The 26,268-nt window shown below is 43.8% G+C and overlaps 1 protein-coding gene across 4 annotated transcripts in view; it reads left to right on the forward strand.

Moving 5' to 3' along the window:
• tanc2a (tetratricopeptide repeat, ankyrin repeat and coiled-coil containing 2a) overlaps window positions 1–26,268 on the forward strand; it is a 307,566-nt gene that overhangs the window by 245,734 nt on the left and 35,564 nt on the right. For 2 of the 4 annotated variants that reach the window (XM_060942455.1, XM_060942456.1), the window contains 7 exons: window positions 223–371; window positions 11,464–11,641; window positions 11,808–12,053; window positions 21,291–21,416; window positions 21,624–21,659; window positions 23,603–23,881; window positions 24,906–25,033. In XM_060942455.1, coding sequence (XP_060798438.1) covers window positions 223–371; window positions 11,464–11,641; window positions 11,808–12,053; window positions 21,291–21,416; window positions 21,624–21,659; window positions 23,603–23,881; window positions 24,906–25,033 — 1,142 coding nt within the window. The remainder of the gene's footprint in view (window positions 1–222; window positions 372–11,463; window positions 11,642–11,807; window positions 12,054–21,290; window positions 21,417–21,623; window positions 21,660–23,602; window positions 23,882–24,905; window positions 25,034–26,268) is intronic. The other 2 variants (XM_060942457.1, XM_060942458.1) reach the window with 2 other exon arrangements.

A 26,268-nucleotide genomic window follows, 5' to 3' on the forward strand; every position in this document is an offset into this window, starting at 1 on the left:
GATTATAAGAAGTATCGGATCGGGACTCGGTATCGGCAGATACTCAAAATCAAATGATCGGTATCGGATCGGAGGGCAAAAAAACCTGATCGGGACATCCCTAACAGATACTGCTAAAGGAAATGTATTCAATTTTTTTATTACAATTACGGTCAGGCTCTTTAGTTTCTGCGAATGTGTTTAGTGAAAGCAGGAGGTGATTTAAACTGTGTGTGTGTGTAGGAGAGGACAGTCAGGATCTGGGTCCCCCTCCATCCGTGGACGAGGCCGCTAACACCCTGATGACACGACTCGGGTTCTTGCTTGGGGACAAAATGGCGGAGGGGTCCGACAGAGCTGCGTACGGCTTCGAAGAACCAGAGGAAAGTCAGGTATTTTGCACACACACACACACACACACACACACACACACACACACACACACACAGTGCCAGTAATGGAGCCCAATCTCAAGCCCAATCCGGGCCACGCCGCTTGAAGAAGAACTTTTCCTGCTAATTTACAAAAATCCGAAGTGGACAAATCAGTAGCTGGAGCAGAATGTGCTACATGGTCCTAAACTCCTTGGTTTCGCTTAAACTGTAGTAACCTCTTTACTAGATGTAGATGATTTTTTTTTTTTTTCCATGCAAAGCTCTTCTTTGGACACTGAAGACGTCCTGGACGATTGACTACATCTAAGGTAAAAGGGGAACGTGGTGTAAATGAGATTTTCCGCTGACTCAGAATCCGGGCCGTGTTTTCTTCCTCTGGTAAACGTCTGAAGTTTTGCGTTACATTCCCAATGATTGGGTCGGCCCTCTGGAGCCGGTGTGGCTGCAGCAGGAACGTTTAGACAGCCGAGAATGTGGGTCAGTTTCCAAACACACACACACTCACACCACAGTGGCCTGCAGCTGGGCTCTGGGATCTGATCTAGGATCAGTGTGTAGGATGTGGCGATTGTGTATCTTTACATCAGAGATTAGAGCAAATTCTGCGTTCTGATTGGTCAGAAAGTGCTGATTAATTTTCTATAACAGCAGCTTATTCCTTTTTGTTGTAGGAAAATAATCAACTTCAGGGTGTAAATACAGTCGGAGAAAGAGTCAGTCCTCTGAGTCAACAGTCAAATTTTGCAGATTGTTGCTTCTGTCTGAAGTCAAGAATCACAAATCAGAGTCATGAATCAAAGCTTCTGTTTAGAGTCATGAATCAAATCAAAGCTTCGAATCGGATCAGAGTCCAGGCTCGGAGTCACAAAGCAAAGTTTTCAAATTGGTGCTTCTGTTTGGAGTCACGAATCAGAGTTATGAATCAAATCAAAGCTTCGAATAGGATCAGAGTCGCAAATCAAAGTTTTCAAATTGGTGCTTCTGTTCCAAGTCACGAATCCGAGTCATGAATCAAATCAAACCTTCAAATCGGATCAGAGTCACAAACCAAAGTTTTCAAATTGGTGCTTCTGTTTGGTGTCGCGAGTCACAAATCGGAGTCATGAGTCAAAGCTTCTGAGCATCGACTCTGATCCGATTCAAAGCTTTGATTTGATTCATGACTCTAAAGAGTCATGAATCAAATCAAAGCTTCGAATCAGATCAGGGTCAAGGCTCAGGGTCACAAACCAAAGCTTCTGTTTCGAGTCGTGAATAAGAGTCACGGATCAGAGTTTTGAATCAGATCAGAGTCGAGGCTTTGAGTCGTGAATGAAAATTTGCAAATTGGCACTTCTGTTCAGGGTCACGAATCAGAGTCGTGAATTAGTCAGATTCTGATGGAGCGCTCAGTTCCTCTCAGTTTAACACGGCAGATGTCCTGTAAAAACAGGGCTGCTGTAAAGTCGTGTGTAAAATGGGTTTCCGAGGCTGCTTCCTCCGTGCTGGTCTGACTCGGCTCTCACTCAGGGTTTCAGGTTTTAGTGTCCTGCTCCTGTACGAAGGAGTGAAAACGGACGACTGTATGAAGTCATCATTAATACAGACTCAAGAATCGGTCCAGAGAGACGTACATGAACTCGCCGAACTCCTCTCGCTCTCTCTCTCTCTCGTTTTGTAGATGGACAGAGCAGATTTCATCCCTCTAAAGATGAATATGCTAATCTCTCTATCTTGCTGTCACTCAAATTTCTTTAAAGTGAATGACGACGGATTTCATGACATGCATTTGAGTTGCAGTGGAAAAATCCATCAAAGCCATAAAAAGAGAGAGAGAGAGAGAGAGAGAGAGAGAGAGAGAGAGCTGCTCTCAGCATAAAGACAGGATGACTGTAGAGTAGTTCAGAGTCGTCAGCACAAATTCGTGTGAGAGAGAGAGAGAGAGAGAGAGAGAGAGAGACTGCTGTAACCTCACACCACGTCTGTTTGAACTACATGGCTGAGGTCATGCCTCAGGTGTGTTACAGCACTGTGAGCAAACGCCATTAAAGTGGAACACACACACACACACACACACACACACACACACACACACACACCCCGACCTCCAGAAAGTTCCACTCAAATGAAAAGTGCTTCGTCAGTGCTAACTTTTTGTTTTTAGATATACTGCTGAGTGATATGACCAGAAATATCATATTACGGTCCTTAAAAACATTTCTGTGGGACACAATATGGATGGAGGTTCTATTTTGCTGACAAATTAGAAAATGTGTTTTTTGTTTTGTTTTTTTTAAAGAGAGAGATTGATGAAACCTTGATTTAAAAACATAAATTATTTACAACCAAGAGAGTGAGCGAGTACAATGGTGTGTTGGGATAAAAGGTAAGACGGGTTTAAAAAAAAAAAAACAGTGCTGAGGTGAGGGGTAATATTCTGAGAAAAAAAAAAACTCAGAATTTCCGAGATGAAAATCATGTGTTTAGAAGTAAAACAAAGATATTCTCAGAGATTATAAAGTCATAAATTCCTAGATTAAAAAGTCACAAATTTACGAGGAAACTATGTCGAAAAATAGTAGGTTATTTATTTATTTTGTTTGTTTTTGGGTGAAGGAACCACATCACTTCACTTTGCATCATCAGATCAACATCACGCCACGGCTGAGCCGAGAGTTACAGGAAATGCGGCCCTTCCTGCATGATTGCGTAACACAAATCAAATCAAATCAAGTTTATTTGTATCGCGCTTTTAACAATAAACATTGTCGCAAAGCAGCTTTACAGAATTTGAACGACTTAAAACATGAGCTAATTTAATACCTAATCTATCCCCAATGAGCAAGCCTGTGGCAACGGTGGCAAGGAAAAACTCCCTCAGACGACATGAGGAAGAAACCTCGAGAGGAACCAGACTCAAAAGGGAACCCATCCTCATTTGGGCAACAACAGACAGCCTGACTATAACATTAACAGTTTTAACAGGTATAACCCTCAACTGTCCTCATGGGGCCGTCCTTCACAGGAGCGGGGCGATAAAACTCCGACCAGACACAGGGCACCAGGATGGATCAAGCAGGTCCGAGGGGCAGAAGAGGCCAGCATCTCAATCCCAGGATCAACATGCAACTCAGAGGGACAGATTGGGGGGGGAAGAGAGAGAGAAAGAAAACACAGGTTGTTAGGTATGCCCTAAAAATGACAAGTATTAAAGTAGTTCTAGAATTTGAAAATCGCCTTTGCATGTATCGATGAATACTAATATTTGTAGTATATTACAAAAAAAAATCACTAAAAAATGTTCATCCGTAATGATTTTATAGAGGATTTTCTGCGATAGCCCACGAGCAAAACAGTGCGCCGCGATCACGTGACCGATGACGTAGTAAATTGACAAGCTAGACAGCTCACTGCCTGTACATACTGTGACTGTGAGTGACAATTCGCGGATCTACGGATTATTTCCACTGTATACGATGGTAAAAAAGTGTGTAGTGAAAGTTCATTATGTCTACCTATTGAAACTATTCTTTAAATTCGTTTCTTAAGACAAGGATTTTTTAAGATGTTACCTTGACAGTTTCGGCGATAAACTTCCGCCTTCTTCAAAACAGTCACCAGATGTCGAGTGGTGACGTGCCTTATCAGCTGATGTTACTCTAAGGAGGCGTGAACGTCCCGCCCAATTTGACAGGTAGTTCACGCCTCCTGCTGTACCTGACAGCAGGAGGCGTGAACTACCTGTCAAATTGGGCGGGATGTTCACGCCTCCTTAGAGTAACATCAGCTGATAAGGCACGTCACCACTTGACATCTCAGAAACTGTTAACATTGCTTATTATATTAAAGGCCAGTGCGCAACTGTTTTTTTTTTTTTTTTTTCTCTCCGCCGGCCCACACTGAACCACCGGCCCACCGGGAAAACTCCCACTGGCCAGTCCGTGTGGTAACATCTTAAAAAATCCTTGTCTTAAGAAACAAATTTAAAGAATGGTAAAAAAGTGTGTCGCATACAGCTGTTCTAAATCCAACAAAGACGAAGTATCTCTGCATCAGTTCCCTGATCCTGATAAGAATAATGGAAACGATGTCGCTGAGTGGAACCGGCAAGTAAAGTGGACGAGGGCAGACTGGTGCTAGTTGAAGGCTAGTGCACATATTTATGCTGGTGAGTGTAAAGGGAAAAGTGGTTTTTATAGTCCATGGGAGAATCTTGAGGCGCGCTCTGAACGAGCTTCCCGAACCTTTAGGACAATTAAAGGGTTCTATAACTAAACAAGAACTCGACGATCCCTGGACGAGTTCCTGCTTTGCACTTCTACGATACAGCCGTGACTGTCCCCATTGAGGCCCGCATTTTTCTTCTCCCCAAGCTCTGAACGCACACAAAGCAGACTTTGACAGCTGCAGTCATTTCCGTGTTGTTGGAAAGGCCGCTTGAACGCCATCGGTTCGCCCCAAATATACTGCCGATCACGACGCACATTTCGGCCCAGACCTCTGATTTAGTAGAAAAAATGTTGTGCATCGACTCACCTCGACTGGAACACGATTCACTTTCGTCTTCAGACGCAATTTCGTCTGAATAATCGCTGTCTGATTCACTCATTTCGCTTGTGTTTATACTGGATGCTGCCATCCTGGTCAATTTACTACGTCATCGGTCACGTGACTCCCGACTGGGATTTCTAGGAAATGCTTCCCAGAAGCTCGGTTTTGTCGCTCAAATACACCCCTTTGATGGGGAAATTTTTTATTTTTAATTTGCATACATTGAATATATACCCTTATACTACATTTTCATCAATAGTGGGTTCTAAAATTCTAGAACTACTTTAAATCTGTGTGGTAGGCTCGCAGAGACGAGAGTCTTTACATCAGGCATAACACACAACAATGGCATGTTAATATGGTAAAAAATATCATGACCTGCTCTGGCTGGATGCTTGATTGGGTGATGGGAGCACACAAAAGAAAACAAAGCATGAAGAGATTTTCAACTACATTTCCCAGAATGCACTGCAGCCAGAAAACGAGGGGTTTTTTTGTTTTTTTTTTTCCCCATCATAAATTTTGTCATTTCTGACTTTACTCACAATTTCTGAGGGATTTTTCTCAAAACTTGAGGGGCTTTTTTTTTTTTTTTCTAACAAATGTATGGCTTTAAAATCTTTGAGAATATCTGAGGGTTTTTTCATGTAATTGTACAACTTAATAGGTTTTTTGTTTTTGTTTGTTTGTTTTCTCAGAATATAGACCCCTTTGCATGTCTGTAAACAAACCGAGCGTTGCCAAGATGCGCGCGCAGCCTGGACCCAGAAACAATGGCGCTGCCCATAGACCGGCATTACGAGCTGTCAGATTATGCCAAACAATTGTCGTTACAAGATCGAGAATGCTACATAAATAAGTTAACTCTAACAAGTGGACATCGCCTACCGGATCCGCATTTAATTAAAGAGTGGACGGACGATGTTAGTAAGTTTTCCTCTGATACCTGAAGGCAGTCATCTCATCTCATCTCATTATCTCTAGCCGCTTTATCCTTCTACAGGGTCGCAGGCAAGCTGGAGCCTATCCCAGCTGACTACGGGCGAAAGGCGGGGTACACCCTGGACAAGTCGCCAGGTCATCACAGGGCTGACACATAGACACAGACAACCATTCACACTCACATTCACACCTACGCTCAATTTAGAGTCACCAGTTAACCTAACCTGCATGTCTTTGGACTGTGGGGGAAACCGGAGCACCCGGAGGAAACCCACGCGGACACGGGGAGAACATGCAAACTCCACACAGAAAGGCCCTCGCCGGCCCCGGGGCTCGAACCCAGGACCTTCTTGCTGTGAGGCGACAGCGCTAACCACTACACCACCGTGCCGCCCGGCAGTCATACTATTTACAAAAAATGTCAAACTCAAAAAAAAAAAAAAACTATTTACAAAAGTAGCCTGCCATCAACATTCTGGTTACAGCGAGACTACAACTTGATGAACAATGGGACATTCATATTCATTTTGTTTTAATCAAATTATGCCAGTGATGTGATGGGAATGTGGCTTTAGCTCCAACAGCAAATACCAACACTAAACAGCAATTTGCAGGAGGTAATGGAATGAAAGGAATGATAGTGTAAAGAGTGCAGCTACAGTGGTGCTTGAAAGTTTGTGAACCCTTTAGAATTTTCTATATTTCTGCATAAATATGACCTAAAACATCATCAGATTTTCACACAAGTCCTAAAAGTAGATAAAGAGAACCCAGTTAAACAAATGAGACAAAAATATTATACTTGGTCATTTATTTATTGAGGAAAATGATCCAATATTACATATCTGTGAGTGGCAAAAGTATGTGAACCTTTGCTTTCAGTATCTGGTGTGACCCCTTTGTGCAGCAATAACTGCAACTAAACGTTTGCGGTAACTGTTGATCAGTCCTGCACACCGGCTTGGAGGAATTTTAGCCCGTTCCTCCGTACAGAACAGCTTCAACTCTGGGATGTTGGTGGGTTTCCTCACATGAACTGCTCGCTTCAGGTCCTTCCACAACATTCCGATCGGATTAAGGTCAGGACTTTGACTTGGCCATTCCAAAACATTAACTTTATTCTTCTTTAACCATTATTTGGTAGAACGACTTGTGTGCTTAGGGTCATTGTCTTGCTGCATGACCCACCTTCTCTTGAGATTCAGTTCATGGACAGATGTCCTGACATTTTCCTTTAGAATTTGCTGGTATAATTCAGAATTCATTGTTCCATCAATGATGGCAAGCCGTCCTGGCCCAGATGCAGCAAAACAGGCCCAAACCATGATACTGCCACCACCATGTTTCACAGATGGGATAAGGTTCTTATGCTGAAATGCAGTGTTTTCCTTTCTCCAAACATAATGCTTCTCATTTAAACCAAAAAGTTCTATTTTGGTCTCATCCATCCACAAAACATTTTCCACTAGCCTTCTGGCTTGTCCACATGATCTTTAGCAAACTGCAGATGAGCAGCAATGTTCTTTTTGGAGAGCAGTGGCTTTCTCCTTGCAGCCCTGCCATGCACACCATTGTTGTTCAGTGTTCTTCTGATGGTGGACTCATGAACATTAACATTAGCCAATGTGAGAGAGGCCTTCAGTTGCTTAGAAGTTACCCTGGGGTCTTTTGTGACCTCGATGACTATTACACACCTTGCTCTTGGAGTGATCTTTGTTGGTCGACCACTCCTGGGGAGGGTAACAATGGTCTTGTATTTCCTCCATTTGTACACAATCTGTCTGACTGTGGATTGGTGGAGTCCAAACTCTTTAGAGATGGTTTTGTAACCTTTTCCAGCCTGATGAGCATCAACAACGCTTTTTCTGAGGTCCTCAGAAATCTCCTTTGTTCGTGCCATGATACACTTCCACAAACATGTGTTGTGAAGATCAGACTTTGATAGATCCCTGTTCTTTAAATAAAACAGGGTGCCCACTCACACCTGATTGTCATCCCATTGATTGAAAACACCTGACTCTAATTTCACCTTCAAATTAACTGCTAATCCTAGAGGTTCACATACTTTTGCCACTCACAGATATGTAATATTGGATCATTTTCCTCAATAAATAAATGACCAAGTCTAATATTTTTGTCTCATTTGTTTAACTGGTTTCTCTTTATCTACTTTTAGGACTTGTGTGAAAATCTGATGATGTTTTAGGTCATATTTATGCAGAAATATAGAAAATTCTAAAGGGTTCACAAACTTTCAAGCACCACTGTAAGAGAAATCAGAGCTGCGTAAAAAGCGAGAGGCAGAGAGCAGAAATGAAACTGAACGGGGCGGGAGCTAGGTTAGAGCAATCAACGTAAGTTGGCATTTAGAGTGAGGGCACACAATTTTACCTTTCCATCCTTGCTTTAAAATTGTGATTTTCGGCAGACACAAATAATGATGGCACAAAATCTGGACTGCTTGAGTCAAGCGAGACCTCTCCTACAAACACAACTGCATGCAAAGCTAAGTTAACATGCTAACAATATTCATTACATTGTGTAACTATGACCAGCTAATCAGACAAACGTTACCAAAGTATTTTGCTACATCAATAAACGAAGACTAGAAAGAATAAAAAAGAAAGATTTAATAAATAGCCTGATCTTACCTGTGATGAAGTGGGCGCTGCAAACCCGCGCATTTTTGATGGTGCTTTCATCCCAGTCTACACGTTTGATGGCTTGTAGCCATAGACATCTGCGATTTTTTTGGAATGGGTGAGATCCTGCTGGAATTCTGAACATTTTAACCCCATCACTGCTACGATTCTGACACCCGACAACACAACAACTAGGCATTTCTTCCAAATATTTCTTCTCGTCTCTACCGTCGCTGAGTCTTTTTTGGTCCAGGCTGCGCGCGCAATTTCCTCTTACGTATGAATGACGTTTACTGCAAAGGGGTCTATTATCCCCTCCTCAGCTCGGGTTTTTTTTTTTTTTTTACACCCTGCACTGGCTCTAATACGGCACCGTAGAGAGAGTTTGATGAAATAAATTATTTAGTCAAAACAGGGGAAAAAAGTAAGAGGATTTAAAAAAAAAAAGTTTAATGCTACTCTTAAAAATAATCAAAAGACAAAAATGTAAAAAGAAAAGCATTTGATGATTTTTATAAGGAAATTTAGGAGGAAAATGAGGAAAATGTTTGGGTGGAAAAAGGAGGAATTTGATAAAAGTAAAGCTATTTTTTAATGTTAAGATTAAAACATTTTCCGGATTTGTTTGTAATTGTTTAAAACTGACGCAGTGTAAGAAAATGAGCCTGATGCACACAATGTCTCAGTAGTATTGTGATGATATTTCGATATTTTGATAAATTAAATTGTGATATCACCAAATCCTGTCTGCAGCTTTTAATATGAAGAGATTTTAATTTCAACAAATGTCAGTCAAAGTGCTGCAAAACAAAATCATATGTAAATAAATAAATAAATAAAAACACTAAAAATAACCGCCATTTTAAAGGTAGACGGCCTTTCAGATTTTAAGTCATCATCTCATCTCATCTCATTATCTCTAGCCGCTTTATCCTTCTACAGGGTCGCAGGCGAGCTGGAGCCTATCCCAGCTGACTACGGGCGAAAGGCGGGGTACACCCTGGACAAGTCGCCAGGTCATCACAGGGCTGACACATAGACACAGACAACCATTCACACTCACATTCACACCTACGCTCAATTTAGAGTCACCAGTTAACCTAACCTGCATGTCTTTGGACTGCGGGGGAAACCGGAGCACCCGGAGGAAACGCACGTGGACACGGGGAGAACATGCAAACTCCACACAGAAAGGCCCTCGCCGGCCACGGGGCTCGAACCCGGGCCTTCTTACTGTGAGGCGACAGCACTAACCACTACACCACCGTGCCGCCCCAGATTTTAAGTGTAGGTCATAAAATGAATTTTTCCAACATCCAATTATTTTTGTTTAGTGACCAAAAGCTACTGAATTCGAATCACAGACTTCCAATTTTATTAGTTTTTTGTTTTTGTTTTTAAATAGAACAATTAATGAATTCATCTCCACGTGGCCCTAAATTCTCCGCTATTTTTTCCTGCTTCGCCATGACCCACGTGGTGGGCTTTCCCAGTTCACGCAAGGCATTGTGGGATACAACTTGAAACAGGAGAGACAAATGGAGGACGTGAGTGTGCGGATGAAATGTGAAAGACCGGCTACAGTAACGGAAAGAAAGAGAGAAGAAAAGACGTTATGTTCTATATGAAGGAAAGGAAACGCAGGACCAAACTAATAAATATTGGAGGTCAGCGAGCACCTCGGTGTGATCAGCTGTTTGTTTAGTGACAGAATGATGGAACTGTCAGTGCACGCTCAAAGGGAAACCTGTAGATGGCAGTAATGCAACACTGTGAATGCCAGCTGCTGTAAAACCCAAAAGAAGAAGATAAACCTGCGCATGCGCACACGGAGTTCCTCTGTCTGCTTGACTGCGCGATTTCATGCACGTTATTTGCTTTAATCTGCTCAAATTAAATAACTTCCCAGCCACAGAACAGAACGGCCTGATATTTTGTGAGATATTACAGAAATAAACATATAAAGTTCACCAGTTTTATGAAATCGAAATGCCGTCTCACTTTAAAGATCCAAAAGTGGAGTCTGTTCGATTAACACAAGAACTTATTGCCATGTTTGTGTTCAGCAAACAAGCAAGTTATGAAAACCAAGAAGTGGATATAAGACTATGTTTTGACTGCACGAAGCGAGCGATTTCATGCACATTATTTGCTTTAATCCCCTCAAATTAAATAACTTTCCAGCCACAGAATGGCCTGATATTTTGTGAGATATTACAGAAATAAACAGATATCACAATCACCACATTGCAGACGCAACTAAATTTCACAGATTTTATGAAATCGAAAGGCCGTCTCGCTTTAATACAGACCAAGACAAAGCAGATGTACACCTCGAAACTCAAATGTTTGGGAGGATAAATTAGAACAAATATTAATTAAGATTTTTATCATTTTCAGGTCTATAATTATCTTTGAACCACATCTGTGGCTGTAAAATGGTTCAGCACATCTGTTTTAAGGACTTTAAGTCTCAAATGGCTTTATCACCTAGAGCTCTGATCCAATCAGGAAAATTAAATTTAAAACCTTTCGTCTTGTCAACTTTAAACTCTGTCCATTTGAAATAAATCAGAATGGTGGTGCAGAGAGAGATTTTCATCAGATTTGAGCTTAATGTATAGCTGTGTGTCCAGCTGTGTCTGTAGACTGGGCAACTGGTCAGAAACGTTGTTTTTTCTATCAAGGCAGCCTGGGAATTGAAAACGAAATAGGAACCATAATGGAGCTCTGAGGTACACCGTGAGCGAGGTCTTCAACAAAAAATTATCATGTAGACACAACTTTTTCAGGTTAGGACAGGGGCTGTGCTTTTTCAGAATTCAGAAGTAAAGATGACCTGAAAGTGACGTCTTCATTGTGAATAATGATTTGAATAATGAGTTTGCTTCCCAACGAGCACAACAGTCAACACCAGTGCTCTACCATCGCCACAGCAGTTAAAGCTGACTTGTTCACTCCTGTCTCGTCCTTAGGCTGTCTCCATGACCCAGAGAATCAGTCCATGTTCCAGCCTGGCCAGCAGCTCGGCGTCGCCCCCTCCTGGCAGCCCCTGCTCCACTCTTCCGGCTGGTGGTCCTGGCAGTGCTGGTGCCTACGGCTCCATCACAAGCCCCACGTCCACACTGGAGAGCAGAGACAGTGGCATCATTGGTGAGTCACGTGCTCCAAGCATCCCATATCTCTTCTAACTTCATATCAACATGGGGAAGGACGTCTGTCCTCTTAGAGAAACGCCAGCTGATCATGACATTTCAAACAAAGCTTGAGTTTACGTTTGAGCCCAGTGCTTTTCTTCTGTCCCTTTTCTCTCTGTTAGCCACACTGACTAGTTACTCGGAGAATGCAGATCGGAGTGGGAAGCACAGCGATGGCTCCCGCCTCAAACTGCGGCAGACGGGGAAGTCTTCAGGCGGAGACTCCTTCCTGTACCGCGTGGACGAGAACATGGCCGCCTCCACATACAGCCTCAACAAAATCCCAGAGAGAAGCCTGGAGCACTCCGCCTCCCACTCCGCTCACTCCATCCCCCTCTACCTCATGCCCCGCCCAAACTCCGTGGCCGGTGAGTGATCTGAAGGATCCGTCAAGTTTGCTTTGGTTCACTGCATGCTTTATAAGATCCTGAGTTCCTCCAGTAACTCAGGGATTATATTTACTAGGATCTGGGGCACGTTTTCTGTTTTTCTTTAACTCATTGTAAATGTTGAAGGGGTAGTTTTGGGGTGGGGGAGGTAGGACTGATCAGGGGTGGGTTTCCCAAATGCCTCTTAACGCTAAGAGCATCTTAACTAGGAGAGAGAGTGTTCATTGTGATGCTCACGCTACCATTTAATGATGATCTTTGTGCTATGATGCTTTTGGGAAACCCACCCCAGCTCTGTTGAGGTTATGGGCTGAGCTCATTTCCAGAGGTCCCCTGCAGTGCATATTGTGAATCATATTTTTTTTTCCCAAATTATGCTCATTGTAGTTATTTTTTTAAACATGACAAACCTTTATTTTGGAACAGATATCTTTGTTCTTGTACAATTGTTGGTAGAGATTTGGTTTGCATAGTCAAATTCCCTTTACAGGAACCCTTTTGAAGAACCCGGATTTTTGTTTTGTTTGGTTAGTTATGAGGTAAAGGTTGGTTGATTGACCAGATGTGAGACTTTCTGTGATGATGATAAACTCGTGTAATGTGCACCCCTCTACCTCAATCAGCAACTACAGCAACAAAACTGAGCAACAGCCAGCGAGAGTTCAAAATCAAATTCATCTGCTGTCACGCGCAGCAGATCCCTGAATCCGGTTTATCATCCGTTTGTGTGAGCGGATGAATGCAAAACGTAAGCGCGATGATACAAATTGCTTCTATGGCAGATTTTTTGGTATGTCATGCCCAAACACAACATGATTCCTGTTAGCATAAACATAGCTATGTTTATTTTCACCTATTTTTACCTCCAGTTCTCTTTGCAGAACAGGCAGTCTGTTGTCGCTGCCTGAGTCTCCACAACCAGTCCTTCTTTCAAGTTTTTCTTTTTAGGGCCCAAGCACCAGAGGTGCAAGGCCCTATTGTTTTCCTAAGGATTATTCTTCTTCTTCGTCAACACTTGGCCATTTTTGAGATGGAGAAGAAGAAGAAGCCTTTATTTTTGTCACATGTACACTCAAGCACAGCGAAATTACTCCTCTGTCTGTGCCCAGTGGCCCTCACCTCCCAGGTGATGAAGGCTATGGAGAGGCTTGTCAGGCAATACATTCTCACTCTGACCAATTCACAACTTGATCCGCTCCAATTTGCATATCAAAGCCATAAAGGTGTCGACAATGCCAAAGCCTTCATCATCGACACTATCCACAGACACCTGGAGCTTCCCAATACCGCCGCCAGACTCCTGTTTGCAGATTTCTCCTCGGCCTTTAATACCCTGCAACCGCATATTCTGGCAGAGAGACTCCACCGGAACTTCAACATGAGCAGCCAGCTCATCCTCTAGATCCTGGACTTTCTAACCAACCGAACCCAGCGTGTCCGGATTAACAATAACCTGTCTGATCTCCTCACCACCTCCACTGGCTCCCCACAAGGCTGTGTGCTTTCTCCGCTGCTCTTCATTCTGTACACTGATGAGTGCAGATCAACGTACCCCAACTGTCACCTGGTTAAGTTTGCTGATGACACAGTTCTCCTGTCCCTCCTGTCCGGCCCTTCCCTCCATCATGGACCCGCTCTTCAGCAGTTCGTAGAGTGGTGTGACTCTTCCTGCCTGGAGTTGAATGTTAGTAAAACTAAGGAGATGGTGGTGACCTTCTCCAGCAGCCAAAGGGAACTAGTGGCGGCTGTCACCACTATGGTCCATGGTTTTCCGGTCGAGACAGTTGAGGAATATAAAGACCTGGGAACCATTCTGGACTGCCAACTGAGGTTCTCTTCCAACACAGAAGGGATCCTGAGGAAGTGCCACCAGAGGATGTACCTACTAAGGAAACTGAACTCTTTTTCTGTCAGTCAGAACATCTTGTTGACATTCTATTATACATTCATTGAAAGTGTTTTAGCTTTTTCTACATGCTGTTGGTATTACTCCATTACTGTACAGGATAGGAACCGCCTGCATAATATTGTCAAGGTGTGTTCTAAGATTATTGGACTTCCTGCTCGCCACCTGAATACTGTGTACGAGCAGCAGGCTAGCGGCCTGGCTCGTCGAATTCTTAAGGACTCATGCTTTGTTCCCGGCATTTGAGCAGCTGCCATCTGGTCGCAGGTTCCGCTGTCCGGCCTGTAAGACCCAGAGGAGGAGCGCAACCTTTGTTCCAAGTGTTATTCTCCTCCTGAACTCTAAGAAATTTAAGACAGTTACAATAACTTAAGTCTTCTGTACAATACTCTAGTGCAATATCACATGTCCTGATGTGCAATATTACAATATCACCTTGTCACTTTAACTACAATGCCACTCTAATCATATTGTCATTTTAATTTTATCCACGCGTCATTTCATTTATTTGTCGTATTTTATCTGCTGCCTTTGTTTTATTTATTTATTTATTTATTTTTTCTTTTACTTTGTTACTGGCAACAGGCCTGCCATTGTATATTGTACATAATACGCTTTTTTTTTCCCCACCCATTTTTGTGATTTTATTCTTTTTGTGATTTTATTTTCTCGCTCTTCGCCCTTCTAATTGCCCTTCGGGGATAAATAAAGTTTTGTCTAAGTCTACATTTAACCCATCTGAAGCAGTGAATACATGCACACTTGAGCACACACACATACCCAGAGCAGGGGGCAGCTATACTACAGCGCCCAGGGAGCAAGTGGGGGTTAGATGCCTTGCTCAAGGGTACTTCAGCCATTCCTGCTGGTCCAGGGAATCAAACCGGCGACCTTTTAGTCCCAAAGCTGCTTCTCTAACCTTTAGGCCGCAGCTTCCCTGTGGAAGCCGTGGAAACAGATGGCTATTTTTGAAGTGGTTCCCATGAAATTTGGTTCACACGTCAGTCCTGGCCACCTCTACTCGGGGATAGAGGCTTGGCCCCGGGTGTGTCCGTGGAACTCCATAGCACCCCACATGTCATTGAGACTTTTGCCCAGTATATAGTTTCACCTATCCATGTCAAATTTGGTAGGTGTGCGAGGTGCCCCAAGACAAACAAAATTGTAATGCATATTGTATTAGCCATACTCAGCAGGAAGTGAGTTATTTTTGGTTTTGTGCGTTTTGACACATGCTGCATTTTGACGTTCTCCTCCTAGGCAGTTTGTTGGATTCATGCTATGTTTGCTACATGTGATGGCAAAATGTTGCTGATTTTGAATTGCGAAGGGATTCGCGATATCTTGCAAGATGTTGAAAAGGCAAAACAATAAATTTATATGCTAAGCCATGTAAACGGGAAACGTGTGGTGGTGCACAGATCAGATACCTAGGCTTTTGCCGCGCATCTCAGATGTGTGTGCATTGTATGACGACCACGTGTGATGGGTCACAGGACCGGAGGTGCTCTGGCCCTTCAGCGCTGCTTACGGCTATATTTTTTCTTGTTTCCGTACAAAATAGCACAGATAGACGAAAGACAGGTCGCGTTATTGTTGGGGGGGGATCAGATGCACTTCATTTCAGGATCTCTCAGATGAACGAAGGTGTTGTGTTGTCTGCATTTTCACGTGTACTGGGTACACAGGACGAGGTACACACGTCCAGCGATGAGGTGACGAAGTGAGAATTAGAGAGTGAAAGAAAGATAAGAAACTGGATTAGATGGACACAGCATTTAATCTGAGTGTGAGGTGGAGGTGATGATCCTACAGCAGTGAGTGTGGTTTTATCCCCAGCCTCACCTTCACGCGCTCAAGCCTGTGAAATGAGCTGCGAAATGAGCGAGGAACGTTTGATCATGCGCTGTACGTGTCGGCGTGTCTGGTTGAAATCAGTGGCCTTGTTGAATCAGGGACTCGGCATACCTCATGAGAAGATGACTTTGGAGAACAATATGGCGTAGGGGCGTCGTGATAAGGTGTCGCTCGTGGCAGCTGCGTGAACTCCGTGTACAAATATGCTAGGCATGCTATGTTGCATACAAAACGTCTTCGTTGCATGTTTCACTAGCATGCTAAACTCCTTTATACACTATATTGCCAAAAGTATTTGCTCACCCATCCAAATTATCGGAATCAGGTGTTCCAATCACTTCCATGGCCACAGGTGTATAAAATCAAGCACCGAGGCATGCAGACTGTTTTTACAGTTTGGAGCTGGCCCCTTCCTCTTCCAACATGACTGTGCACCAGTGCACAAAGCAAGGCCCATAAAGACATGGATGACAGAGTCTGGTGTGGATGAACTTGACTGGCCTGCACAGAGTCCTGACCTCAACCTGATAGGACACCTTTGGGATGAATTAGAGCGGAGACTGAGAGCCAGGCCTTCTCGTCCAACATCAGTGTGTGACCTCACAAATGCGCTTCTGGAATAATGGTCAAAAATTCCCATAAACACACTCCGAACCCTTATGGACAGCCTTCCCAGAAGAGTTGAAGCTGTTCTAGGGTTAGGAAAGGGTGGACCGACGTCATATTGAACCCTATGGATTAGGAATGGGATGTCACTTAAGCTCATATGTGAGTCAAGGCAGGTGAGCGAATACTTTTGGCAATATAGTCTATATGATATAATGGTCTCGTATACAAACTGTCTTATTTCTCTTTTCCTTTTCTCTTTGCAAATATGGAACAAAATACCTCGTTCTTCCTCTTTCTTGCATTTTTATCATTTGTTTAAATGCATTCAACAACACTGTCAGAATTCTTCTTCTGACTTCCAATTGTGGAAACTGTCGTGACATTTCTAACATCGCCACCTGCAGTACTGGCGCACTCATACGCGAAGGTTGATTTGTCTTCGCTTCTTCCTCATAGACGCCATCTCGACGTTAAATATTCTGCATCCGCACCAGCAGTATGACAATAACGCTTGCCTGTTTTTACAATTAGTTTTAGTTGTGACAAAGTAGGCGGGGCTAAATGACCAAATTCTGTGTGATTCACTTTCCAGTACTAAAACAATATCCATCTATTTTTCATCTGGTTCCTATCAGGTACTCATTCATAGCGTTGTGATGAATACTTTAGGTATACCAGGACGTAAAATGTAAAAACGCCATTCAGAGGGGCGTGTTTGAATTTGGTGGAATCTGGTGAATGTGATTAGAAGTGTGATTAACGCTAACACTAACAGAGTGATTGATTGATAACGTAAACAGAATCTGAAGGTCTGCTGTTGGAGGATCTTCATCCTACCTTCTTCATTTGACACGAAGGACAAACGTGATCACACAGTCTGTTCGAGAATTTAGTGGTGTTACTGGGATCATCTCACCTAGTCTGGCTAACGCGACTGCAAAGCTCTACGAGCTATTGGTCTGGCCAAGATATTAAGCCCAACCGTTTCCCAGAGCCCGTGGTTGACCCGCCTCCCTGAAATGCCTCAGTTTGCGACTGGTCGAAGCCAGAAAAGGCTGTGACGAAGCTTAAAGGAACAGTCCACCGTATTTCCATAATGAAATATGCTCTTATCTGAATTGAGACGAGCTGCTCCATACCTGTCCGAGCTTTGCGCAACCTCCCAGTCAGTCAGACGCGCTGTCACTCCTGTTAGCAATGTAGCTAGGCTCAGTATGGCCAACAGTATTTTTTGGGGCTGTAGTTAGATGTGACCAAACCTAACACCTTCTGCGCGCTTCGGCAGCGCATTGATATCTGAGCTCCGTATCAATGCGCTGCCGAAGCGCGCAGAAGGTGTTAGTACGCCTGTCATTATAGTGCAGACTTTCCATAGCATAGAAAATCGCTACATTTCAATTTGTGTAACTGAACTTGTTTCATGTCACTGGTCATATAAACCTATGTAAACAGGAAAAACGCGGAAGAGTTTGGTCACATCTAACTACAGCCCCAAAAAATACCGTTAGCCATACTGAGCCTAGCTACATTGCTAACAGGAGTGACAGCGCGTCTGACTGCGTCTGACTGACTGGGAGGTTGCGCAAAGCTCGGAGAGGTACGGAGCAGCTCGTCTCAATTCAGATAAGAGCATATTTCATTATGGAAATACGGTGGACTGTTCCTTTAAACCAATCACATCACTCTTTCCTCTGACGTATGTGACGCGACGGGGCTAACTGGTAGATTAAACTCTTACCGAAGCCGGTCGGGAGCAAGGCGAAAACGTCCTTCCTTTCAATAAATACCTCCAGGGCTGCTCTTTGCTCCATTTTCACTGAGAACTTCCTCCATGTTCGTAATGTTTCTAGTGAATGAAGCGCTTCCGGCATAGATTCTGTAAACAATCTATGGCTTCTGGTCGCAGTTCTACTACGTCAGTGCCTTGAACACGCCTCTACCCAGGGCCGTTGGAGATGCTCAAAGTTGATTGGTTCCCGATTTTTCGGGAGCTTGTAAGAGCTGTAGATAGCTTGCCTGGCCAGACTAAGCTCGCAACAGGCCCTTGTGTTGCATCACGCTTAGGATGGGCGGGCCCAGGCTACATCTCACCCATCTTTTAACTGTGTGTGGTTCAAAGCTAGCTTAGGGATTGTTGCTCGATTAAAAAAGCATGACCTCAGAGGAGGAAAAAAAAGATGACTCCTGTGACACTACCTTTGGAAACTTGGCAACCAGCTGTTGCAAGTCATGGCAACCCAAATGTCAAGAAGTCCCAGTAGCGATCGGCGTATAGCCGTTTGGGGAGTGTGAGTGGATGAATATGCTGCCACCGTGAATGCAGGCTTGAAGTACAGGAGATCTGGAGGTTTGGGTTTTGCTAATGTTGTACTTCCAGCATTCTGGAGGAAACCGAAGCCAGGCTTTTCCATAACACCTTCTACAGTTACATGTTGCTCTGCATCACTTTGTCTTTATCTCTGTCTGTGAAACTCGAGAGCGCTCTGACATCATCATGTTGGTGTAGTTATCAACCCTGACCTTCTGATCTTCTGAAACTCACCCTTGGCTTCGCCTCAGCCTCAGTACGTCTCTTTACCTGTGACTAATTTCTCCTGATTGCTGATTTACAGCGTTTCAGTGTTTGTGAAACACAGATACAGTGAGCGAAAACAAAACACAGAAACAGAGTTGACTGTAGCTCAGATCAGTGGGAGTTTGCTTGCTTTGCTCCAGCCCTGACTACATGGTCTGGATGCTGCTCTGCTGCAGGTTTGTGAGTGTGTCGCAGGTTCTGCACGAGGCTTTTAAACATGGTATTTAAATGATAAACTCATGACACTGATGTGTGTAAAGAGTCTACAGAAATAATTACTTTTCTGATATTAAAAATATTTTCCCGCAGTGTAAGTTATTACAGCCGACTATAATTCACTGAGTCTGGAGATAAATTACCGATGAGTCATTAGTGGTAGCACCGCATTACAACACTGTGTCCTTCCCTCAGTGTAGGGACTTTGGACCGGACTTGGATTTGATTTGGACTAAACATACACTTGACTTGAGTAACAGTATAGGGACACTGGACTTGATTTGATTAACAGTGTATTAACTTTGCTCTCTCTATTTGAGTAGCAGCATCGGGACTTTGGACTTGACTTGGACTCTATTTGAGTAACAGCATACAAGCTTTGGACTTGGACTATATTTGAATATCAGCATCGGGACAGTGGACTTGACTTGGACTCTTTGAGTAGAAGCATACAGGCTTTGGACTTGGATGCTATTTGAGTAGCACCATACAGACTTTGGACTTGACTTGGACTCTTATTTGAGTAGCAGCATCGGGACATTGGACTTGACTTGGACTCTTTGAGTAGAAGCATACAGACTTTGGACTTGGACGCTATTTGAGTAGCACCATACAGACTTTGGATTTGACTTGGACTCTTATTTGAGTAGCAGCATCGGAACAGTGGACTTGACTTGGACTCTTTGAGTAGAAGCATACAGGCTTTGGACTTGGATGCTATTTGAGTAGCACCATACAGACTTTGGATTTGACTTGGACTCTTATTTGAGTAGCAGCATCGGGACATTGGACTTGACTTGGACTCTTTGAGTAGAAGCATACAGACTTTGGACTTGGACGCTATTTGAGTAGCAGCATCGGGACTTTGGACTTAACTTAGACTCTATTTGAGTAACAGGATAGAGACTTGATTTGACTAACAGTGTATTGACTTTGGTCTCTATATGAGTAGCAGCATAGAAATTTAGGACTTGACTTGGACTCTATTTGAATAGCAGCATCGGGACTTTGGACATGACTTGGATTCTATTTGAGTAACAGTATACAAGCTTTGGACTTGACTTGTGCTATATTTGAATATCAGCATCGGGACACTGGACTTGACTCGGACTCTGAGTAGAAGCATACAGATTTTGGACTTGGATGTTATTTGAGTAGCACCATACAGACTTGGGACTTGACTGGGACTGTATTTGAGTAGCACCATACGGATGTTGGACTTGACTTGGACTCTTGTTTAAGTAACAGCATCGGGACTTTGGACTTGGACTCTATTTGAATAACAGCATCGGGACTTTGGACTTGACTTGGACGTGCACTGGATTTGACTGTTAGTAGCATAGCAACATTTACAATTGACATGGACTGGACTTGATTAACACTATAAGGGCTTTAGACTTGCCTTGAACTTGAAGTGACTTGATGCCCAAACCGTTGTACACACAGTGTTGAGTCCGAGGTTGTGGTGCTGATGCTCCAGCAGTGAGGAGAAGTTTTATCTTCACTCTTACCTTCACGCTGTCCCTCATGTGGAACGTACTGCAGTAAATATGCATACTGCCTACAGATTGGACTGTGTGTACACACACACACACACACACACACACACGCACTCACACGATAACAGCCCAATCTTATTTAACAAAATTATATTTTTCAAAGAAATGAGCTGACTCTGAAGCCTGCGCTTTATGTGCTTGTCGTATTTTAAACCCTCTCTACGTTCTCGCTGTCTGAATAACCTCAAGCGTGCAACGTTTCACAAGCAAACAAGTAAAGCTGCTGACTTGCTGCATTTTCTGAGAAGGACTTTCATGTTCAGCAGTCAGTTATCTATCTATTTATTTATTTATTTTGGCTTTCTTCGTTCGAGGTCAAAAAAATACTGGATTAAGACTTTTAGTGGAATACAGCGCTCATTCTGTAGGACCAGTTCAAATCAAGTGGCAGGTTTGTGTTGTATTTATTATTATTATTATTCAAATGTATGAACATTAAGCGTGTGTGTGTGTGTGTGTGTGTGTGTGTGTGTGTGTGTGTGTGTGTGTCTCAGCTACAAGTTCTGCTCACCTGGAGGACTTGGCGTATCTGGATGAGCAGCGCCAGGCTCCATTGCGGACGTCCCTGCGAATGCCCCGCCAGAACTCCGGTGCCGGACGATCCGGGAATGACCTAAGAGGTGTGTGTGGGGAATAATGTGTGTATGTGTGTGTGTGTGTGTGTGTGTGTGTGGCTTCCTTTCCCATTCACACACTCACCGCTTCCCTTCATTGCCTGTATTGTTTGTCCTTCATCCTGCATATTAACCGCTGACTCTAAGCCCCTGTCTGTCTCTCTGTCTCTCTCTCTCTCTCTGTCTGTCTGTCTGTCTGTCCTGCACTAACAGCCTGCACTAGCATCCCCGCCTGGCAGTCTAACTCGTGTAAGTGCTGCTCTGCTCATGCTCACACACATCCACTTACTAACACACGCTAATAAACGCTCCATCTGCGTCTCTACTGATGTCTGTAAGAATCCTGATCGTTACTCCCAAAGTGAATTTTCTATATTAAAGCGCTGTGGCTTTAATTTTCAAAAATAAATTTAAAAATTGGTGCGGCAATCTTTAATTTGCGCCTAGAAATTTTTAGCTCATCTCTCCGTAAGGCCGATGATCTGTTCCCATGGCGTAGCGTCCGTCGTCCACAATCCACTTGCGTTGTATCTCCTCCGTCAGTTCTCCACGGATTTCCGTTCCGATTGTTTTGTTCGAAAGAACTCGTCGCTCCGCGCAAAACTCGCTCGTTGTTTTGTTAAGTTTTTTTTGCTAACGAGTTACCAATTAGGCCAAATGGATGAATTGTCGAGGTCTCTCAGTAGAACTGTATCTCCTCTCTGATTTCTCATCCGATTCCAGTTCTGATCGATGTTTTGTGTCGATCGTTCCTTGAGAAACAAAACTCGGTCGTTTGTTTGTTGGATTTCCTGTTGTAAACAATTTGCTGGTTTTCAGTTAAATCATGTCTCAGTTCTCAATGGATTTCAGTTCTGATTGTTTTATTTGAAAAAACTCGACCTTCTGTACGACTCTCGGTCATTGCGTTGTCGATTTTTTTTTTTTGCGAACAAATTAGTAATTAGTTCAACTTCACACACCTTTTCTTCTGATTAGAATCGTATCTTCTCTCTCGTTTATCATGCGAATTCAGTTCTGATGGATGTTTTGGGTCGATCTTCACGCCGGGAACAAAATTTCGTCCTTGTGTTGATGTTCCTGTTGTAAACAGTTAGTCGTGGAGGTTGGTCCTCTCTCTCTCTCTCTCTCTCTCTCTCTCTCTCTCACATCGTCACGTTTCAGTTCTGGTTGATGTTTTGGTTGTCATGGTGGTTTTGACGGCAGTGCCAGATGAGCTCCTACATCCTTGATGTTCTGATTCAAAGATTTACAATCTGTTTGGCTGTGAAGAACACCTTCTGTTAGCGGCGTTCGAGATAAACTGTGACCACGACTGCACTAGGGATGCTCTGGTTCTGAATATTTCTTCATGAAAATACAAAACGCTACTTAATACAACACGACTGATGGTATCCATATCACCATGACCGCCTTATTTCTTCATTCAGTGATATTCAGTGAAAATCTCACACACTGGCTCGATATAAACCTTTCCTTTGCAACTGCATTCCTTTTTCCGTAACCATAGCAACCACGAGGCGACAGCTGCTTTCCGTTTTTGTTGTTGTTTTTTTTTTTCACTATTTTCAGTCCGTCTTTGTTCTAAAGCAGCTTCAGATCAGATGTGTGCCAGTTCACAGCCCAGCCCAGCATAGCGCAAGCTTGTGGAAGTCGTACACTGCCACCCAGGCCTTTCAGCTGGCCTTCAGCTGCCCTCTAGTGGTGAAGCCTAGTTACTCTGGAGTTGAGTCTATTTTTGTTGGCAACGTTTTCATTACACCTCCATCTCTGTACAAATACAAAGTGCGGCAATGTTTTATACCGACGCCGCCAGGAGGTAGCGTGTTTTAGTCTACATTGGCTCATGTGGAAGTGGTAGGGATTAAACTTCCTGTCACTGTGATAGATTTCCATTGGAATCATGTGATAGTCCTTTTTAAAAACTGACGTATATTCACAGAAGGAAGAGCACATTGCGGTGTGCACCATGGAGTATTGTGAAGAAATGCCAGGCTGATGATACATAAAACACACAATATTGTTTCCATTAATCAGCACCTTCTGACCAATCACAACCCAGAATCCAACAGCACTGTGGAATAAAGATGATGTAAATGTATATGATGTCGTATCACACATGCAGTCCAGACGTATCTGAGCTCATCGTATCCAGTCTGTGTCCTAACTTTCATGTGTTTCCCATGATGCAGTGCGGTTCGCTCCATACCGCGCACCGGACATCGCGCTGAAGCCCCTGCTGTTCGAGGTGCCCAGTGTGACGCCCGACTCTGTGTTCACGGGACGGGAGTGGCTCTTCCAGGAAGTGGATGCTCATCTGCGCAGCGGTGAAGCTACCAGTCGGGGCGTGGTCATCGTGGGCAACGTGGGTTTCGGGAAAACCGCCATCATCTCTCGTCTGGTGGCTCTGAGCTGCCACGGCAACCGCATGAGACAGATCGCCTCAGAGAGTCCACATGCCTCGCCCAAACGTGAGTGTGTGTGTGTGGGGGGGGGGACTCACCCTATGCACCATCTGTCTCTCTCTTTCCTTGTTTCTCTATCTCTTTCTTTGTGTCTGTCTCACTGTCCTTGTCTGTCTCCCACTGCCTCTCTCTCATTGTCCCTCTGTCCCTTTCTTCCTGTCTCTCTCTCATTGTCCCTCTGTCCCTTTCTTCCTGTCTCTCTCTCATTGTCCCTCTCTCTTTCTTCCTGTCTCTCTCATTGTCCCACTGTCTCTTTCTTCCTGTCTCTCTCATTGTCCCACTGTCTCTTTCGTCCTGTCTCTCTCATTGTCCCTCTGTCCCTTTCGTCCTGTCTCTCCCATTGTCCCTCTGTCCCTTTCTTCCTGTCTCTCTCTCATTGTCTCACTGTCTCTTTCTTCCTGTCTCTCTCATTGTCCCTCTGTCCCTTTCTTCCTGTCTCTCTCTTTGTCCCACTGTCCCTTTCTTCCTGTCTCTCTCTTTGTCCCACTGTCTGATCCTTGTTATCCTTCTCTCTCTTTTTCTGTCTCTCTCTCCTCTCTTCTTTCTATCCTCTCTTTCTGTCTGTCTCTTTCTATCTCCTCTCTCTTCCTCCCACCCTTTGTCTGTCTGTCTCTCTCTCTTTCCTCTCGTCCTTGCTCCCTCTCTTTCTGTCACTCTTTTTATCTGTCTCCCCCTCTCTTCCTTCCTGTCTCTCCCCTCTCTTCCTCCCTCATGCTCTCTCCCCCTCTGTTCCTTCCTCTCTCCCCTCTCTTCCTTCCTTCCTTCCTTCCTTCCTTCCTTCCTTCCTTCCTTCCTTCCTTCCTTCCTCTCTCTCCCCTCTCTTCCTCCCTCGCTCTCTCTTCCTTCCTCTCTGTCTCTCTCTCTCTCCCCCCCTTTCTCCCTTCCTCTCATGCACTCTCTCTCTCTCTCTCTCTCTCTCTCTCTCTCTCTCTCTCTCTCTCACAAATTGTCCTCATTTTCTCTGCCTCTGTCTTTTCTCTCCCTGTCTCTTTCTTTCTGTCTGTCTCTCACATATTCCCCACTCCCCCAGATGGAGACACGTTGCCCCTCAGTCAGCCCCAGTCGGCTCATGGGACGCTGGTTGGAGGCAGCAGTTGCCCTGGGACTCCTGAGATGAGGCGACGACAGGAGGAGGCTCTCAGGAGACTCGCATCTCAGGTCAGCTCCATGTCTCTCTCTCTCACTCACTCACTCACTCACTCACTCACTCACTCACTCATTTATATACTAGTGCATCTCAAAAAATTAGAATACCATGAAAAAGTTCCTTTTTTCATAATTTAATTCAAAAAGGTAAACTTTCATATATTCTATATTCATTACATGTAAAGTGAAATATTTAAAGCCTTTTTTGTTTTAATTTTGATGATTATGGCTTATAGCTCATGAAAATCAGAAATCCAGTATCTTAAATTATTAGAATATTCCCTAAGATCAATCAAAAAAAGGATTTACAATACAGAAATGTCCAACTTCTGAAAAGTATATTCATTTATACACTCAGTACTTGGTTGGGGCTCCTTTACCATGAATTACTGTATCAATGCGGTGTGGCATGGAGGTGATCAGTCTGTGGCACTGCTGAGGTGTTATTGAAGCCCAGGTTGCTTTGATAGTGGCCTTCAGCGTATCTGTGTTTTTGGGTCGGGTGTTTCTCATCTTCCTCTTGACAATACCCCATAGATTCTCTATGGGGTTCAGGTCAGGCAAGTTGGCTGGCCAATCAAACACAGTAATATCATGGTCAGCAAACCATTTGGTAGTAGTTTTGGCACTGTGGGTAGGTGCTAAGTCCTGCTGGAAAAGGAAATCAGCATCTCCAAAAAGCTCGTCAGCAGATGGAAGCATGAAGTGCTCTAAAATCTCCTGGTAGATGGCTGTGTTGACTTTGGACTTGATAAAATACAGTGGACCAACACCAGCAGATGACATGGCACCCCAAATCATCACAGACTGTGGAAACTTCACACTGGGCTTCAAACACCTTGGATTCTGTGCCTCTCCACTCTTCCTCCAGACTCTAGAACCGTGATTTCCAAATTAAATGCAAAATGTACTTTCATCTGAAAAGAGGACTTTGGACCACTGAGCAACAGTCCATTTCTTTCTCTCCTTAGCCCAGATAAGACACTTCTGACATTGTCTCTGGCTCAGGAGTAGCTTGATATTAGGAATGCGAAAGTTGAAGATGTCTGTTCGTGATGGGTCTTGATACACTGACACCAGCCTCAGTCCACTCCTTGTGAAGCTCTCCCAAGTTCTTGAATCAACTTTTCTTGACGATCCTCTCAAGACTGCGGCCATCCCTGTTGCTTGTGCACCTTTTCCAGCCACCCTTTTCAGCAATGACCTTTTGTGGCTTACCCTCCTTGTGGAGGGCATCAGTGATCATC

This window comes from Neoarius graeffei, chromosome 16, assembly GCF_027579695.1.
Source record: "Neoarius graeffei isolate fNeoGra1 chromosome 16, fNeoGra1.pri, whole genome shotgun sequence".
Classification (NCBI taxonomy): domain Eukaryota; kingdom Metazoa; phylum Chordata; class Actinopteri; order Siluriformes; family Ariidae; genus Neoarius; species Neoarius graeffei.